Below are 19,862 nucleotides of genomic sequence, written 5' to 3' on the forward strand. Positions count from 1 at the left end.
CTTAAATATTCTATTGGTGTTTTATGAAGAACATAAATTTTACATAGTGGAAACACATGTGATCCATGCAACAACATATGGGAATGAAGACATCTTTTGTCAAAGTGATTTTCACACAATTATTTTTTTGATGATTCAAGTTATTAAAATGAATTATAAAAAAAAATTAACTTTTGTTTTTATACTTATGCACCGAAATTTAGAATATATTGTTTCTTTTCCTCAACAAATATGAAAACATCAACAATGAAAAACTGACCAGGAAAAAACCCAAAGAAATACTCTGAAGTCAGGATATAAGAAAATCTGTTAAGTATGACTAGATATACAGGATTGATTTGGATTGACTGTAAATTAAATGCTGCAAAGGGTGATTATTTTAAGAGAAGACTTCTAAAGTTTAATTATTTATTTTGAAATAAATGTTTGTAATATTTGTTTACATAACAGAGCTGCAAAAGTATGCAAGGGTTGCACAGCAGGAAGGACTTTACTCACACACAGTACAGAATCTCTTTAACAGGGCTGAGTTGTGTGAGAGCCAGGTTATAGCAGTGGGGAATGAAAGGCAGAAAGAGGTACCCGAGCATGGAGGGCCCACTTTACTCACAGAACTCCTCCTCCAGGAGGTTTGTGTGAATTTATCGGCACGCGCGCGCACTGCCCCTGCAGGCTTTTGACTGTCCTTCTGGCAGTTACATCTAGTGGCCTTAATCACCCCCAAAAAGAGAAAAACAAACAAGAATTAGTTAGAAATTAACCAAGTGAGCCTGTTGAAAAGTACAGTCAAGGCCCAATGTTCAAACATGAAGCATGCCTTGACTGTAGAGCGCAATATGATTAAAGGGTAGAAACCACTACTGACAGTGCTGCTTTTCCCAAAGGATACTGAGAAGTAATCCAGAATAAATACTGACTTTTGGAAAGAGTTTTTCCACTTAAATTTCTGAAGCACTGAGCTCTTCAAGTCATCTTTCAGTCATTACAAAAGTAAGTTTTACCCATCTCTACAGCAGAGTTCCTCTGCTGCAGCAGTTACAGGTCACTGCAGCAATCAGGTACACGACTGAGCAGGGAAGGAGAAACTTCCTTCAAGGAATTTTGGCAGATTGTTAAGATTGAGACCAAATGTACCCAAAACCCAACATTTACTGCTAAATGCTAACAAACAAGGTAATTTGGTTTGGTATTCTGTGATCTGGGATTCTGCTGTTTAAATAGCAGAGCAAAGGCCAAATCTTCATCTTTCAGTATTGTTTTAGAGGAAATGTTCCCAAGCCAGAGAGGAAGAGCATGAAGGCCACAGCTCAGTTTTACTGCACACATCTACAAAAGCACATGTTTAACATTTCATTAGAGATTATGGTCACACAGGTACTGTCCCCAGCTATGATAAACATGTATGGTGTGCACCTCTTGGCATCTCATCTACCCTGCCTGTAGGACCTTGCTGTGGCTTGAAATGGCTTGAAAATGTGGGGTTGTTTACAAAAATTGTCACAGCAGGTGAATTTAACAAAACCAAATGCAAAGATATGCACAGCAAATCCAAACTCAGAACAAGAGCAAAAAGGTACATGTGACTCTTGCTTGAGGCTTTGTGTTTCCCTGAACCTAATTTATGATGAAATGACCCCATAACTTGTTCCTAGTTGGCAGATTTAATCTGAATATTCAACTTGTTTTGTATTGTTTCCTTAAAAAACAATCAACTTAGAATACTAAGCTTAATTCTAAGCTTAGAATACTAAGCTCAGCTTTAAATTCTATGGTGTAATTCTTTATTAAGATAATGGACAGTAGAGGAAGGAAAAAAACAGTAACAAAAACTTTAAGCAGAATGATAGGCCCAATCCTCACCCATTTTTAAAATACTCTAAGTGTAGCCTTATCTTTTCCTCACTGTTTTTTCTGAGCAGCTTCTAGAATTTTATGCTCAAAACTGTTTTGGAGATTAAATACTTTCAACAGCATTATAAACATCCTTGCTTAGTACCACACAAAATCATGACCAGATTATGGAAAACACAGATCCCAGGAGCACAAGGAACCCAAACCTACCATTGTTACAGTGGAAGTGTAGGAAAAAAATACTGTCTAAAGTCTCTTAAAGCCTTCATCAGAACTGCCTATTGAAGTTGCACTCTGCAGTGCACACTTGGGATTTTGCTAAACATTTTACATTATACTTACAAGCTGCTGCTCTAGTTGGTTGATTGTTTCATCCTTTTTCCTCAGTTCATCTTTAAGCTGCCTGATCTCGTTCAGCAGATCATCCATCTGTAACAGAACAGTGGTTTTGTGTAAGGACTGCATGACCTAAGCAACACCTCTACAGGACATGAGAGATCAGACATGCCTGCAGGGATGGCAGTGACACAGCACATGCTTTCCTCCTCCTATTCACACAGAGAAAGGGCACACAGGTTAAAGAGTGAAGAAACTTGACTAAAAGTCCCTTTAAGAGGCCAAATTCAGCTGACCCACTAAATTTCCAGGGTAAGTAGATTAGCTGCATTTTTGAAGCAGTAATTCATCTGTTGTGCAAACAAGTGACATTATGCACATGAAAAGGTCTAGTCAGCAAACACTACCTACAGTCCTCTTTATCAGCAACAGAAATTACTGAACTCAGAACAAACATTAGATTTTAAGTGTTCTTCAACTTCATGAAGTATTTATAGCCTTGTTATATTTCCAGTAAGCAATGTTTCTCTCCCATAAATACAGAATTAGTGATATTTGTATAGTGATTTTACAATAAGAGCCAAGTAATGCTACAAAACCTTACTACCACAGAAAACACAATATTACAAGTCTCCAACTAGAAAAGATTATTCTATTTGCAATACCTACTGTGACTTCTTCTGCCTTAAATACCCATTCTAAAAAACAATAAACTTGCCACTGACTTTGGGGGGTTCACCTAGGTTAGCATTTCAACAAAGAAGAAGCAAGAAGCAGTACTTCAGTAACACACAAGGTTTGGGTGTGTTTTCTAAACATAAACAGGTTTGCATCTCTTATTCCTTAGAGTCAATCAATGTCATTTACCTTAAAAGTTGACTCAGGTTCTTGTGGTTCTGGACTCGATGGAACTGAGACTGTGATGTCCTGGAGTGACACATTTTCATCATTCTACCAGGGGACAAAGACAAGAATACAAGTTTGAATTACTTGTTGAAACAGCAAGTTTTCTTCTTCCCCCCACAGGAAAGCCACCCTTGCTGCAGCCTGTGTACAAGGCCGAGGTGATGCCCAGACCTTGTATGTTACAGACACTTATACTTCATTTCTATAACTTGACAGAACTTACATCTCAGTTTTTTGATGCTGTTTTGTTTTGGATGCTTTTGGATTGGTTTTTTTTTTTTTGTTTGTTTGTTTGTTTGCCTTTTGGGTTTTTATATAAATAGACCTAATTTTGAGAACAGTCAAGTTTACACTGTCCAGCACTCAGTTGTCATCAGTTCTCAAGCAGCTGCTAGTCCCTTCCAGGCCCATGGCCAGCAAATGAAAGACTGAAAAAGCAGCAGTTTATACATCATGTTACAGAGAAGTTCTACCAGAGTGCTTTGAAATAATTTGCACAGTAATACCATAAAAACACAAACATTAGTTAGTTCAAAACATATGTAAAATGCTAGAGGAAAAGTGCAGCAATTAGAATCCTAAAATTACTTTCAGTTTTCAAAATTATTTTTTGCATATTTATATTGTATTTTATATTTACTGCATTTTATATACAATATTTATTTATATTTTATTGTATTTATATTTATCTTATTCCCTCCAATTAAAAAGTTTCACCAACATTTTATTTTAAGCAATGATTCAAACAAATACACACACTCAGAAGTGAAGCCACAGATGGTCACAGTTACAACTGTGAAAGAGTCACCATGGGAATGGGAAAAAATACAAAACAAGGCAAACTATTTCAAGCAAAAGTATCTCACATGACTTTTCAAAGCTCTGTACCTCCAATATAGCTTTTACTGCTATTAAAATGCAGGGAAGTGGAGCAGTAAGACATTCCACAACAGCAGAATAAGACCTGATTGCAAAGAAGGTTAGTGTGTCACACACTCCCTGGTGATTTAAACCAGCACTCCAGGCCTGTGCTACACCTGACTCATTCACCAGCAAAGCAGGGACAATGGTCATTGCAGCAATTCCCTCACCACGGCTGCAATTACCTCAGTACACAGGCAGAGAACACAGCACAACTGGAAAAGAAACAGCTCTAACTCTATTAGTAGGAACTCAAGCCTCCATTTGAACACATGCTAGGATTAATCTATGAAATCTGTCTTCCTGTGCTTTTTGTTTCTTTGTCATTACACTGCTAAAATGAAACAGGGGAAATCAGCAAAATAGAGCCACCCCTGTACAAAAAAAGATATCAGAATTACCAAAAAGATGACAGAATTAGCAAAGAAAATGCACCTGGTTATATGCATATGCTATTTTTGGTAGGCCAGAAATAATACTAAGAAGTATATCAAGATACCATCACATTTGGAAACTTGGAGAGAACATCTGCTTTCAATCTTTTGGTAAAGATGCAATAAACTTTATAAAGGTATCACCACATTGCATATCACAGTACAACAGGCAATACAGAAAACTGCTACTGCTATCATTTTTACAGGAGCAGAACACATTATTTATTTTGGTATAATCACTTCTCCAGAGCAGTGGCAAGTTTATCAGGGTCTACTGAATTTTTACCATGGTCTAGGTTTTAATTCCCAATTCCAAGCTTTATTCATTACAAATCACTGATGTGAACAGACTCCTTTGCTAATGGCATTTCTATAAGGATGTAAGCAGAAGCTGAGTTAAGTGTTCATCAAGCAGAGGGTGCTATTCACCTGCTGCCTGCCTGGCATTCTGAGTGCAGTTTCATCCAGGCCATGTCAATCTCACTGCCACTGTCAAACACTGTCACAGCAACAATCTGACAGTGAAACAACTGCTTAAACCTACAATTTGCCAATTTGATTTGCTATTGTTTGTTCTATCTCCTTTGGTTCTGTTTCTTCCAAGCACAATTAAGTCACTGAGGTGAACTATTTTATGTTGTGGCTAGTAAATAATAATTGTAGAGGCAAGTTATACAACTTGATGCATGACACAAAAACATCTTTTTATTTTGAAAAACATCTTTTTATTTTGTAACTCTGTTTCTTTCTCAACTTCAGGCTTCTCATAAACAAAGATTAATCTCTCTTGTGGATCTCACCAGATGCAAAAAGAACAGAACACAATGAATATGTATTTCAAAGATACACAAGTGACTTACTGATCTAAAGCCTCAGCAAAATGTACTGATGCATTTTACAAATCTGCACTACATGGTTCACATTTTCATTCACACCTCTTCATACAAATGGGCCATATCTGATAAGCTACAGTGAAGAGCTGTGCTTGAAAAATAGAATTTCATTTCCATTCATGAAAGATAAGTTGAAATGAAACATTTTTTTATAAAACCTGCCTCCCACAGAAAAAAGAGCTTCACAGATCTCAGCTCTGTGAACTGCCTCATGTTTCAGCCCTCCCTGCAGGAACAGCAAGTGCAAGCAATGCAACCAAGCTGCATTGGGTTACTACAGAGGATGGTCAATCCTTGCCAAGATCAAAGGTTCAAGGGCAACAGAAACAAAAAAACTTTATTTAAAACTGTATTAACACATTAACCTCCACCCAGAGCAGCAAGTTTATGAAATTAATTGAGGAGGAGGAAGAAATTGTTAAGATCAGAAGAAAACTTATTTCTTAATAAGCATGCAAATGAAGTACCTTAGTCAATGTTTAAGAGGTATTAACATTTACATGTCAATTATTACTAGAATTAGACTTCCAAAACATTTTCTTCTTACAATAAAAAGTTAGCACTCCAGTTAAGCATTCAAGAGAGAACACTCTCCAGCAGTACACCTCTCTGCAAATATGGTTGCATTCAGTACAAGAACAAGCCACATTTTTCACTCCATGAAGGTTGTTTTACATTACATTACTGAAAAGTCAGAGAAGGTTAGACTCACTACTGTGAAAATCTTCTAAGCTCTGTATGAGAGAGACTCCTATTGCTGATTTCACTGTCTGAAGGCACAGGAAGATGGCAGTGAGTGAGGGGCAAGCAGCCAGCACGTGTTCCTGCTCACACAGAGCTCAGCCAAGGCTCTGTTGCTCAAAGAACTATTTCTTTTTCCAAGCTGAACTGGGAATGCACCAACCCCACACTGCTGCAGCTGAGTTGCTAGCAATACTCCAGCTAATTTCTATCCAGTCACAGCAATGAATCCATACAGCACAGTAGGTCTCCCCAGGAATCTGCTAGGTATACATTCATTACGTGCTGTGCTCTACACTAAGTCACGCTACAGCTGATGAGATAATTGTATAAAACTGAATTTAATTGCTAACTCTTCCTATTTTACTGTAACTGTTCCTCTGGGACCTCGAGCCTAAGTCCTAACTACAGCTCTATTTCTACCTATCCAAATTAAATATTATTGCTGAATGTCACAACTGGAGAAAGGCAACACATACATTTAAATGTGTAATATTGGTGGAGCTAATAGAAGAACTTCTGATTCCACAATAAAACTGGAGTTTGAAAGCAATTGGCTTTGTACCTTGATTTTTTTTTATATTTTGCAAGAAGCTGCTTGTGATCCAGTCCTAGTTCAGAGTTCAGAATGGTAAAGTTCAACTGTTTGTTTTCAAAACTGTATTTCTGTTCAAGAAGTAAAGAATTGTGGTATTTTTACTCATTCCTGTTGGTATGAAGCATGATGTTTACAGTAAAGGCTTAACACTTTAATGTAATGAAAAAATATTTCATACAAGTTCTGCCCTAATTGTTTAGCAATTTAGGTAGTAAAGGTCTGAAGTTTCCACCTCTGCAGCACGCTAATTTACTTTTACATTACTATTCATGTTCTTTGATTAAAAGACTGGATTATACACAGGAGAGCAGAATAAATATTCAGAAGTCCAGTGATTAGTTTTGGAAGCAGTGAGTCAAAACAGGGTTGGTTTAGGTCAGGAAAATACAGCCTAGTATGCCTGACAAAGTGTGAAGGGAAGAACAGCACCTGTTATTACTAAACTCACTGTTACAGGGAAGAAGGATCAGGCATTTGTCAGGACCAGGAGCAAATTTTGAAAAACTGACATATTAAGACTAACTGTTTCATTCTGTGCATTTAAGTTCTTTTTAAAAAGTTAATCTGAGCTACTTGAGGCAAGGTTTTTATTCTGCAACCTGGCTATTATAAACTAGATCAAGATTTTACACATGATACTCTGCAGGGCCACACATTACTTGGCTATAATGCGCAAGCCTTTACACCATGAACCACACACAGATCATCCATCAAGCTGCCAAATTGTCCTTGTGTTAAAGGCATTAAAAGTCCTAGATAGAAGTGGCAGGGAACCTTTGTATTAAGGCCTGGGGCTGTTGGGGGACACAGTTTATGCAGCCCACCACTCAGACATTGGGTTCTGAGAACACACTTTCCCCTTCTGGCACTGCATTACTTTTGTTATAATTGCTTTTCCTCCTGATAAAATCAGGAATACATCTCAGCACAGGAAGCAAATGCTCTCATTTCTAAAAGGCACAACCACACCCTTGAATTAGCCTCAAGGTTGATTTGCTTTTTGTTTTGTTGTTTTTTGTTTAGGTGCCTTACTTTTAAGGCACTAAGTTATTCTCATTACATTATCCTATTAGAAAAGAGCAGCAATGAATCTGGTATTAAGAGACAACATCACACACTTTTCAATGCTAATCTGTGTATGCCTCCAAAGAAAGCCTCATGGACTGTTCTTTATCATGGTAACAAAGAAATTTTTGTAGCTGAAATGCCATACTTCTGCTGAGTCATTCAGCACTTTACCAACCCCCACAACTTGCCAGGTTTTGAGGTACATTAAAAAAGCTCCTTAAAAGTTTACGACAACTTCATAACATAGGAAGGTTAAATTTGAACACTTCCAATAGAGATGACCCAGCAAGATTTGCTAAGCTTCTTGTCAAAACACAAAGAAAAGATTAAAAGAATGAGGAAAAAAAAAAGCTTTAAGAAAAAGCTAATAGCATTGACATGCTGAATGCAAGTTTGATCAATGGGATCAATTTTAATACTTTTTATTTTTTTTAATCCCAGCTTTTTTGAATCTTATTGGATAAAAGCTGGTTTTCACATGTGCTGATTTTTTTAAATTTGACGTTTCCTCAGAGAAGTAAATTTTAATAGTGAATAAATATTAAAAAATTACTATTTAGCATGTTTTGTAGTCAGTAAAGTACTGACAAGGCAGAAAAGGCACTACTGGAAACAGCAATAAATGGTATAGTCACTTTCTGGAACATTGCAACTCAATGTATAAATGAAATGCCAATATCCTAATAAGGCCAAACAGAACATAAGCCCACCTAGGCCCAGTCCACAGTTTATTTTAGTGCTTTAGTCCCTGTGTGTAAGAGTCTTTATGAGAGATGTGGGATTCTAGGAGGCTCTTCAAAATGCAGTTTATTACATTTAAGATGTTACAGCAGTCTAGGGTCCTGGGTGACAGAGCTTGTGCCAACAGCTGTCAGCTCCAGCAGCAGGCAAGCTTAGAGACTTTTAGTTTATGTTACAAATGTATTACATACTTGGCTGAGCATCTTAGTACAGTAGAACTAATCTATACTTTAACTTTTATCTGTAGCTTATCATAACTACTGTAATTATTATATTCATATAATCACTAAAAGTTAGTACATTACACTTTAAGCTACAAGTTGTTTTTCAGTTTTCTTGCAGTAGAAAATTCTAAGACTTTTTTCTACTTGCAACATTTGCTGACTTATTTGTCTGTGCTATCTTTCTGCTGTGTAAAAACATCTTGTTTGGAGTGAGTTTATCTTTTGCTCTAAGTCATAAAACCCCCTTTTAACTAACATACTCTTTGCCTCTTTAGTAATCCAGTAAAACTAGCTCAACAATTCTTTTCTTCTATATTAAAACTTAAGTTACAAATGTATTGCATACTTTGCTGAGCATCTTAATACAGTAGAACTAATCTATACTTTAACTTTTATCTATAGCTTATCATAACTAATTACTAATAATTACTATATTCATGTTATTATTCTCTAATCACTAAACGCTAGTACATTACAACTTAAGCTAGAAGTTGTTCTTCAGTTTTCTTGCAGTAGAAAATTCTGAGACTTTTTTTCTACTTGCAACATTTGCTGACTTGCTTGCCTGTGCTTTCTACTTAGTAAAAACATCTTTTTGTTTGAAGTGAGTTTATCTTTTGCTCTAAGTCATAAAAACCCCTTCTAACTAACATACTCTTTGCCTCTTTAGTTTCTCAGTAAGACCAGCTCAACAATACTTTTCTTCTATATTACAACTTAAGTTACAAATGTATTAAATACTTTGCTGAGCATCTTACAGTAGAACTATTCTATACTTTAACATTTATCTATAGCTTATCATAACTACTATAATTACTACATTCATGTTACTATCCTCTAATCGCTAAAAGTTAGTACATTACACTTTAAGCTAGAAGTTGCTTTTCAGTTTTCTTGCAGTAGAAAATTCTGCGATTTTTTTTCTACTTGCAACATTTGATGACTTGTTTGCCTGTGCTACTTCTTGTTTGAAGTGAGTTTATCTTTTGCTCTAAGTCATAAAAACCCCTTCTAACTAACATACTCTTTGCCTCTTTAGTTTCTCAGTAAGACCAGCTCAACAATTCTTTTCTTCTATATTAAAACTTAAGTTACAAATGTATTAAATACTTTGCTGAGCATCTTACAGTAGAACTATTCTATACTTTAACATTTATCTATAGCTTATAATAACTACTATAATTACTACATTCATGTTACTATCCTCTAATCGCTAAAAGTTAGTACATTACACTTTAAGCTAGAAGTTGCTTTTCAGTTTTCTTGCAGTAGAAAATTCTGAGACTTTTTTTCTACATGCAACATTTGCTGACTTGTTTGCCTGTGCTATCTTTCTACTGTGTAAAAACATCTTGTTTGAAGTGAGTTTATCTTTTTTCTAAGTCATAGAAACCCCAATTCTGTTCTTCTATATTCAAACTTGCTTCTGTCTCTATTCTTCATTCAGACTCTACATTCAAAACTCTTTCCGCTCAGCACACGTATCTGTGAGACTCCCTTGCCAAACTCTGATCCTCCCCAGCACCTGTGGAGGGCTCACCTGGTGCAGGACCCTCTTGAGGCGGAGCAGCTGTGTTTTGACGGCGGTGCAGTCCTGCACCATGTGCCGCAGGGTCATCTCGTCCAGCATCACCGTGTTCTCGGCCAGCGCCCGCGGCGCCGCGCAGCTCTCCAGGGCACCCACACCTGGCTCCAGGTAGCTTGAACCCCTAAAAAACCCAGAACAGACACACAGACATGACAAACTGGAGCTAGACAGAGGTTGGTAAAAAGGAAACTGTTATGCAATGTGGGCTATACTTACAGACTATGGCACACAGCAGAAAATAAGGAAATAAATCAAAAAATGTCAATGCTATTTCACTTAAATAGAGTTTTCCTTTCCACTCCCAGAGATCCCAGACTATAAACTACAGCGCCCTAAAACCACTTAATTCAGCAGAATTTCTATAAACTGTCATTCAACCCTTTAATGACTATAAGGTTACATTTACTTTACCAACAAATTAAACTGCAAAAAGCTCCCGAAACTTAAAAAATGCAAGTACTAAGACACTGCAATAGTTTTTCATGGAACACACAAGCTGTTTTAATTAACATGTATAATATTGTATCACCATGAGCAACAAGTACTTGGCCTGAAAACAGAAGCATAAGTTTTGAAAAGAAATTGTTACAACCCTCAGTGGTGCTTCCACTCAGACACAAAACTATTCAGAAAATGTTGTACTTGTACTCAATATCACTTGAGATCCCTTAGTGCCAAAAAGGAATTGCTCACTGGTGCTTTAAATGTTTGTGAGGATATAGAAAAGTGCTTTACCTGTTCAAATCATTTTTACCATGGATATAATGGTCAGTATGGCCAAGATGATAGTGCTCCTGTGTATTCCATCGCTGTTGTGGTGCTCTTTTCCAGAATCCCTCTTGATGCTGTCTCGCATTTCTGTCTTGTCTCTCATAGCGGCTCATATTTTCACATTCCTCTACAGAGAGCATAATGGTACAAAAAATCATAAGACTTGTTCCCAGGAGCTTGCAAATAAAATATTAACTATGTGCTGGTAACAGACGCAGTGTAAAGTCTGTGGGGTTTGTTTTGGTTTTTTTAACTGATCCAAAACAGTATGCATTTTAGAAGTGGACTTGTGCAACAATGTCACATTTTATTAAAACATAAACTTGTTACAAGAGCGACCTGTAGCAGAAACTGAAGAATCCAGCTTTAGCAGTATTTCCACTTTTGACAGAAAATCATTTGAAGGAGGTAGAAATTACAGAAGAAAATAAATTTAAAAGTAACAATTTTCCCTCTCTCTCTTACTGATGGTATCTCCAGGCTTTTAACAAGTTCTAACAATACACAAACACAGAAAGCCAACATTGTAAAAAAAGGCCAGTATTGCATTGCAAAAAGAAAACAGCTTCATTACTTAATATATGGATATACCTCGTCCTATTCACACGGCTTGGTTTTCAGATTCAGAGACATTAAATCTGTATTGAACTGGACAAGCAGCATGATTTAAAAAAAGGAAACCAAACAAGCTCTTTAAAACACCAACTTCTGCAAAGCCACAGGAATTCCACAAACGTCTTAAGGGAACAAACGCTAAATTTGGCAACAGCCCGGAAACGACTGAGAGAAAGCCAAAACAACTTCTACCCAGGAGTCAGACCCGGCAAAAACAGCCCTAAAGTGCTATTCTGCCACCACACCTGGTCCTTCACTTACCCAGGGAGCTTTCCCTCACATTGCCAGCGCTCTCCTGGCAGCAGCTGCACGCAGGGGAGCAGCGCTTGCCCCCCGAGCCGCGCTGCGCACCCGGCTCCGAACGGGCCCTGCTTCCCGCTGCCTTCCCAGCCTGCGTGGGGCTGCGAGCCAGCCCGGCGTCACCCCGTGATTTACACGGCCCTCCTCACTCCCTGCGTGCTTGTGCAGCCACCACTGCTGCTAAAAATAGTGGCCAAGCAGCATCCCGGGCTCCAAAGTGAAACCAGGAGAGTTTCGGAGGACCTGGAAAGTCTTAAGAGGCTGACGTCAGTGAAGTCGCACATAATTATGGAAAAAGTGTTGCCAGAAAGTGCTGTTAAACATTACTAGAACAAGCACTCACACCTCCAATTCAGTTTTTATCACCTAGCAAATAACCAAAAAATTGCATAATAAAACAAACTTATTCACCTTAACTAACAACATTTATTTTCCTTTAGCAGTGTCTTTCTACAGCTCATAATATATGAAAGTTAATAACAAAATAAGCGCTCAGTAAGTTTGCAAGCAATTAAGATTTTCAGCTTTGGAAAAGTAAATACTGAGACACTGAGTAAACACAGGTGGAGATTAACCAAGAAGAAGTTTTGCTTTTTCAAGTGGTCATGTTTACATAAGGAAAAACCTAGCGGTGGCTTTTGAATTCTTCTTTTCGCATTCTCTTTGCTGAAAATACAGAATTTTCAAGATAAGAAGCAGAGATACCCTATTTATGCCTAATTTTATAAGGAAACCCAACCTCTAAAAAAATGTCAAAAGTAGCAGTAATTAGCTTTTAATGTTTTTGTGGTAAACATTAACCTTTAAAAACATGCCCTCCTAGCAGTTTTCAAATTAATAATTTGTAATGGAATTACTGATGCAAATGCAGTGCATGTTTCATATAAACAAGGAAACTTAGGAGAAATTGATCTACCCTTTAAAATTGTTTCTTAGTTTTTCCCCAACAGAATTAAATTACTCCCAGTGAAAGAATATGCCTTAGGCTTGTATTGTTCCCCATTCTGAAAAATGAGTAAAAAGGTAAAAAATTCATACCTGTCAGGGTTGAAAAGTTGCATACTTGCAATGTTTTCAAATCATTTCACAAAAGCACTTTGAACAACTCATTCTAAGATTTAAAAGATTATGTACTGCACTTCACACGTGCACAACATTAGAATACAATTTTTCACCATCATCACAGATGGAAAACTGTGCTTTATTTACTGCAAATTTGGCTTTATATCTAATTTACACACAGAAGTGTTCACCCAGATAACTCAGAGGTGCTCTCAAAAACCCCTGAATTTACTTCAGCAAGCAGCTGAATGTTACACAAACTAAGTAAAGCCCTCTTCCTTTCAGTGCTTATTTGCACTGGGTAGGGCCTGACGGTGCTCCACATTCAGTGCTTCTGTATTTGAAGACAGCCTGCCCTCCACTGAACCTGCAGGTAAAACTAATACCCATATTAACATAACAACAGCTCATAATAACAACAATACTCAGCAGTCCCATGAGTAGCTCAGGAATAAACAAAGCAAATGCCTCAAACTTTTCCAATCTGAAATCTGGAAAAGTGCAGCTGTAATTTCGTTTACCAAGTTCATTGTATTTTGAATTTGTTCTTTTTCAGGGGCATCTAGGTACCTCTACCTTCTCTGTGAAAAGTCTGACATCACCCTCACTGAAAGAAGAGTGCATAAAACACAATTTGAAAACATAGATCTTAAATTTTACATCTTCTGCTACCCTGAAGTGTATGTATATCTATTAGGAGATATTGTAATTTTGTAGAAGAAAACAATTATTTATCTCAAAGAATTATGCTGTCATTCACCAAAGCTAAAAAAAATAAAATACTGTCCCAGCATTTTCAAATATAGCTGAAAACATGAGACTAGAAGACTAACTTAAAACTTTGAAATTTATTCTATAGAAATAATCTTAGGGAAAAAAACAGTATGAAACAAGGTTGCATTTTTATTCAAGGTAGTACACTTCTGACTCAGAATTTTTCAAATATAAGAGTTGTATTTGGGAAAACAGAAATATCTCCCTTCCTGTATTTCACAAAAGAAAGAGTTGTTACTTTAAAAAAAAAACACATTCCACTTAGAAGAGTGCATTAACTTATTAAGCCAAGAGTCAGAAGAAAGCAAGTCAAAAGTCTCTTAAGGCCATGATCCAGTTTCACAGTGAGAGTGCTTGCCTGCCTTACTCACCTTTGTCACGAGGGGGGTCCTCGGGCAGGTCCACATCAAGCATGAGATCATCATCTTCAAGATCACATGAATCAAGATTATTCAAGATATCCTGCAAGGAAGGCAAAGTGAGATACAGCTGGTTCCATGACACTTCATACACCCTACTGTCACAAAAAGCTTTGTTACATTTTTACTGTGCACACATCCAATGTTACCAGCAGCCTCCTCAGGAAGATCAGCCTTATTTCAGACCATCTATACAAACAATAATCATCACACCTCTGCTAATATGACACAGTGACACTGCTAGATGAAACAAAGATGGATTTAAACATTTTTCTGCCTGATGCCTACATGTCATGGTTTGACACTGGCACAATGCCAGTGTCCCCATGAAAATACTCTCTCCTTGGTGTCTGCTGTGAGATGTGACCAGGAATAAGCAAAGCCATGACACTATGGAACACTCCAAAGACTTTTTTATTCATTAATATCCTGCCTTCTCAGCAACTGGGAGCATTTTGAAACTCAACAACCTTGTTTACTGGGAATTCAAAACCAGCTTTGTGGAGAGATGATGTTAATGCCCCTTATTTCAGCTCTTATCACGAAATCATTGAAAGGAAGTATGGGAAACCTATGTTATCTTGACTTTTTGGGACAACAAATATTCAAGCATGCTATTATGAGCACCAAACTCTGCTTCTTTTTGTCTTTCAGATTGTGGTACTTACACAGATGTTCCTAAAGGGACTAATAAACCACCACATTGCATGGGTATGCTAATGGCACAAGAAAAATGCTATTTAGGGCTAAATGAATTACACATATTAAATGTAGCCAGGTATATTAAAGGACTGCAATGAGGCCAAGCCCAGTCAGTGTTAAAAAGAGAGACTGACCCCTCTTGCTTTAAGAATATCAAGAGGAGGAGGAACTGAGGAGGCCAAGGCTGTGGAACACCCAGCTCAAGGCTCAGTCTGACACTGCCAGTGCTGCTGGAAACTACAGCAGCCTGGGCAGAGAGCCCAGACACCCTTTCACTCCATCACTCCAAGGAAATAAAACCCACTAACACCAAGTGACTGTCACACACAGCAGGCCTGAGCAAACTCCTAGGGATATCCAGCTCCAGCTCCTGAGTTCCCAGTGAAAGCCATGCCTTTAAGGCCTGACACCAGACTCAGGCACCACACACTGGCCTCTTTCCTAACAGCAGAAATACAGATTTTTCTTTGGTTTATTGGCTACTCCTAGAAGTGATATGTAACACCAATATAGTATAATTTATCAAATATTAAATCAAATAAGTGTTTTACAATTATTTCTCATAATAAATTGATCACTAAATACTTACATGAATACTGGCATACAAGCTATGAACACACTGCACAACAATATTCCCTTTCAAAGTCCCCCCTTTGCTGGCTGTCATTTGTTAGGTTTGCTTTGTCACAGATGCACAGGTGAAAAGGAAGAATTAACAGGCATTTGTCTGACATGTTGCTCCAGCTGTTCTTCAGCAGCCTTCCTACAGCACTCACAAAGCACTACTGTATTTTATTATAGATGGTGACAAGAGCTAAGTATATTTCAAGATTTTTTGGGGGGATTTGGGTTGTGACACAGGGCATTAAACATTTTGCATTTCTGCAGGGCACATTATTTATTGACTTAGGAGGGACAGTGTGATATGAAAATAGTTACTGCGTACTTTGTAAAACATGAGCAATACAAAAGAAAGATGTAATACTTGAGACAAAACCACCTGCTTTTGTCATATTTCAAAGTCCTATCTGAATTGCTTTGTCCACAAATAGCATTCTGTGCATTTACAAGAAAAATCAGGAGAACCCACACAGCAAGGCACTGGAAATAATAATAAATCCAACTATGAAAAAGCTTCACAAAAAAATGAAAGCCATTTAAATGAAACATGGATTTAATATTTGGGACAACAAAATGCCTGTAAATTTTTGCTGCTTTTGCTTCCATTTATTCAGGAACTAGGAGTTTTTAAACTAATGCATATTTTTTCAATTCTACAAAATACAGGCATGCTTGAGAGGCAGCTTCAGTTTGGTAGTTGATAAATTATTTCTATGCTGTGCTTTCATCTTCCAAATTAGTGTGAACAAGCATTATTTTTTTCTACTGCAAGAACAAGAACTTTAATAAGCATGACAAATAAAATAGAAACAGTGGCCACAAACACAAAAAGTGGAAAAGCTTTGCCATCACTGTGCAAATGCATTTAAAAATGCACAATACAAAAGCACAATATGCCAAAATTTTTGCTAATAAACCTAGATAAGCCACCTGAATATCTTTGAATGAGAACTTTGGAAGTGTAATGGTGTCATAGAAGGTCAGTATTTGAGATTCCAGACATACTTTCCTGTCAACAGCACACTTCATTATGCTTCCCTAATTACACATTCTTCACCACACTGAGGAAAGGAAACTCCATGCTACAAAAAAACACCCACAACTGCAAATACCAAGACTTTGTAATCACTGAGCCATGTGTGAATGCACTTTGAGCATTTCCCCCTGTGAGCTACTTGGGAAACACAATATACAAAGAGGTGTCAGCAATGTCATCCTGAAATAGCCATAAGATAAAGTACAAATTTTGTCAGCACATTAGTGTATGTAAAAAAAGAAAATTTAGATACTTCCACTGCTGTTCTTTCTGCTGCATAAGGAACTGCAGGTAATTACATGGGAATAACATAGTTAATAAAGTGTGCTTAACAGCAATTAGCATGATGAAGACATTCAGGGCAATGAGCTCAAACAGAACAGGAAATAAAGAAATTCTCTCCAAGTGCATCAGCTTCAACCCTAGAGAATATTCCATGTTCCAGCAATTATTACAAGTCACAGAAAAAGAAGAATCCCATCGTATTTATTTGGGTGAAAAGAGTAATGTGTATTAAAGGGGGTATGATTTTCACAAGGCTGATTCAGCACTAGATTTTCAAGCTGGTACAACCCAGGAAGAGATTGAGTTTGGGACTGTGAAATCCCAGGTCCAACTACAGTGCTGTCCCCAAGCTCTCTCTCCACTGGACACAGGCAGCAGTGCTGTGCTGGCTTCCTGCAATAGAACAGGGAAAGCAGGAGGTGAGACAGATCAGCTGCGAGTCCTGCTGTAAGAACTGAGGAGCTCCAGCACCCCAGGGCAGGGAGCCCTCACACTGCACAAGGAGAAGGGAAAAGGCCAAAGGGCAAGGCACACCACATGTGACATACCACTTTCAGCAAGTTCAATGCTCTGCAAATCCTTTCTGGAGTGATTGTCCTCAGATGCTGTGTTTTACCACAGGTTCAGCAAGCACACACAACAGCTCACCCACAGCAGCCTGGGATTTAACCCAGTTTTTTGGAGGCATGGAGCCCAGCACCCCTTTCTAGAGAGGGATACAACATCAAGATCACTGCTTTGAAGATTGGGGAACTCTGTGAAGAAGACCTGCTTTTCCTGAAGCAAAACTGCAGATTTCATTATAATGTTCACCATAATGAACTGGAGTGCAAAATATTTTCAAAAAGTTCAGTTTCCAAAAATTCCTCATGCAACATGCATCACAAGCTTTTTCTTAAACTGAAGAGCGCTATTTTTCAGTCCACCAACCAATCTGAATTCAATTTAGCTTAACAGCTGAACCTAGGCAAGGGGTCTGATTCTCAGCTTTCCCACTTCTTGCACTAAGTATTGTAAGGTTATAATGCAACCAAAGTAAAGTATAAAGTGCCTAAAAGAGAAGACAGATAGATATCTGCATTTTCTCCCTATTAAACATAAAAATGATGACCAGTGAAAGTTTATAACACAATGTATATTACAGTGGAATAAAAAAAAAAATGAAGTCAGGCATTGAGGTTAGTGTAGAAATGCAAAGTCCTCAACTAATTTCAGAGAGTATTACCAGAATTGAGAAGAGCCTCAGCTCCAAGTACCTATGCCAGGTAAGGATATTCTGCAGGAAAAGCAATTGCTTTGAGGGAGTCATGAATTGATGGTGAGCATTAGGAACAACATTTTACCTGTTTCCATAATTCACAATCTCAGACCTCCCTTGTTTGTTCCACCTTCAGGAACCAGACAGCTAAAGGAAAATAACTAATTGTTTTTTATTACTGATTTAGTGACTTAGGTCTTGCTTTTAATGATGCTGAAAGAAGACCACAGTTGAAGATAAGTGTGAGTAAAGAGAAAGAACTACAGCAGAATCAGGACAAAAAACTCAAGTGAAGCATTTGAGAGCAGCACTGAAACTAAGAAACCATCATTTCAGGTGCTTGAGGAATGAAAAAAAGGAAGTGGCTTTTAAAAACAAACAGAAAACAGACTGGGTAAATCAGTCATCTGAAGGGCAGCTGAAGAATAACTGCCAAAGTCAAACACAAGGCAAGGCTGACAGAAGAAAAGAGGGAAACCTCCAGGGTCTTCTTCAATGCTTTTCAGCATCTGACAATATCTGAGATAGAGATAAACAAAGAAATAGGAAGTCTCCAAAAAGGCAGTGTTATATAGGAACTGAACAGAACTCTTAAGTGAAGGCAGAAAACACAGGCAGAGTAAAAGCACATAGTGTACTATAGGGCTGAAGAGAGAAACCCACTGTAAATAAGTCCTGAAAACAGAGAAAACCACCCAGGGAAGAGGTGGGATAGAACTCTGCAGGTTACCAAAGACAGAATAAGAGCACACTGCACAAGTCACACTGAAGATAATTAGGCCAAGCAGCCAAACGAGTACTTTGTAATTTTGTCCGTGCTCTGTAACTGAAGGTTGCTGTGGCAACACATGTGACAACAACTTGGCTTGGAAAATCCGAAACATTTTTGGTTTAACTGTTAAGTAGAACAGACTTAAAGATTTACTGTTCTTGAAAACATTTTTATAGAGGTAGAACATACATTTTATTTGTATGTTCTACCTAAGTTTACTGAAGGTATAGAGGGATTAATTATTAGTTTAAGTTATTACATGCTGTATCTAAAGCATCTATACTTGCTGGGGGTTTTAATTTTTTTTTAATATATAAAATCAGATGCCAGACTGTGTAAAAAATCTGAAATTCAGTAACACAATGAAAGAAGAGAAATAGGAAAACCAGAAATATTAGTCATTCTGTTGAGACTTGACCATTTCATAAGCAACAGCACTTTCAAACACACAGCCCAAGCTACACCCACTGCCACATGCAGCATTCCTTGACTGCCATCTAGCCTCCAGCAATGAGGACAGCTGAAATGGGGAAGCATTGTAACCATCCTTCTATTGAATTCCAGCAAAATTCAAAAAGACTGTCTATTTTTAGGTTTGTTGTTTTGGGTTTTTTTAATAGGCTGGTACTTTTAAATAGAGGTTCCTGTTTACTTTTAAATACAATCACAGAAAGCAGTCAGCAGTGAGCATAAATAGTGACAGAGGAAGAGCAGGGGAGGAGGAGAAGCAGCTCTTCCTACTCACTGCTTCCAGTCTGTTTGCACAAAAAGGCTACCAAGAGGTTCAGCATTGCTTTTACAGTTTATCTAACCAACAATGGAGCATTTTAACCTATTAAGCAATGTGTAATTGCTACAGCTGCTCTTAACTGGCAGAAATGATTGTGAATGATTCTCATTCCACTGACTTGCACTTGGATTAAGTGTACAGTGCTTGGTTTAAGGA

At 37.7% G+C, this 19,862-nt stretch overlaps 1 protein-coding gene across 7 annotated transcripts in view; it reads right to left on the minus strand.

The window, feature by feature from the left end:
• The window catches only part of CCSER2 (coiled-coil serine rich protein 2), a 62,520-nt gene that overhangs the window by 21,070 nt on the left and 21,588 nt on the right, over window positions 1-19,862 (minus strand). For all 7 annotated transcript variants that reach the window (XM_054276690.1, XM_054276688.1, XM_054276689.1 and 4 more), the window contains 6 exons: window positions 14,195-14,285; window positions 11,037-11,199; window positions 10,254-10,422; window positions 3,055-3,138; window positions 2,194-2,280; window positions 611-709 (listed from right to left, as the gene is read on the minus strand). In XM_054276690.1, coding sequence (XP_054132665.1) covers window positions 611-709; window positions 2,194-2,280; window positions 3,055-3,138; window positions 10,254-10,422; window positions 11,037-11,199; window positions 14,195-14,285 — 693 coding nt within the window. The remainder of the gene's footprint in view (window positions 1-610; window positions 710-2,193; window positions 2,281-3,054; window positions 3,139-10,253; window positions 10,423-11,036; window positions 11,200-14,194; window positions 14,286-19,862) is intronic.

Source organism: Melozone crissalis, unplaced genomic scaffold (genome assembly GCF_028551555.1).
Source record: "Melozone crissalis strain CALT ecotype California unplaced genomic scaffold, PUWL_Pcris_2 ptg000019l_1, whole genome shotgun sequence".
NCBI classification, from domain to species: domain Eukaryota; kingdom Metazoa; phylum Chordata; class Aves; order Passeriformes; family Passerellidae; genus Melozone; species Melozone crissalis.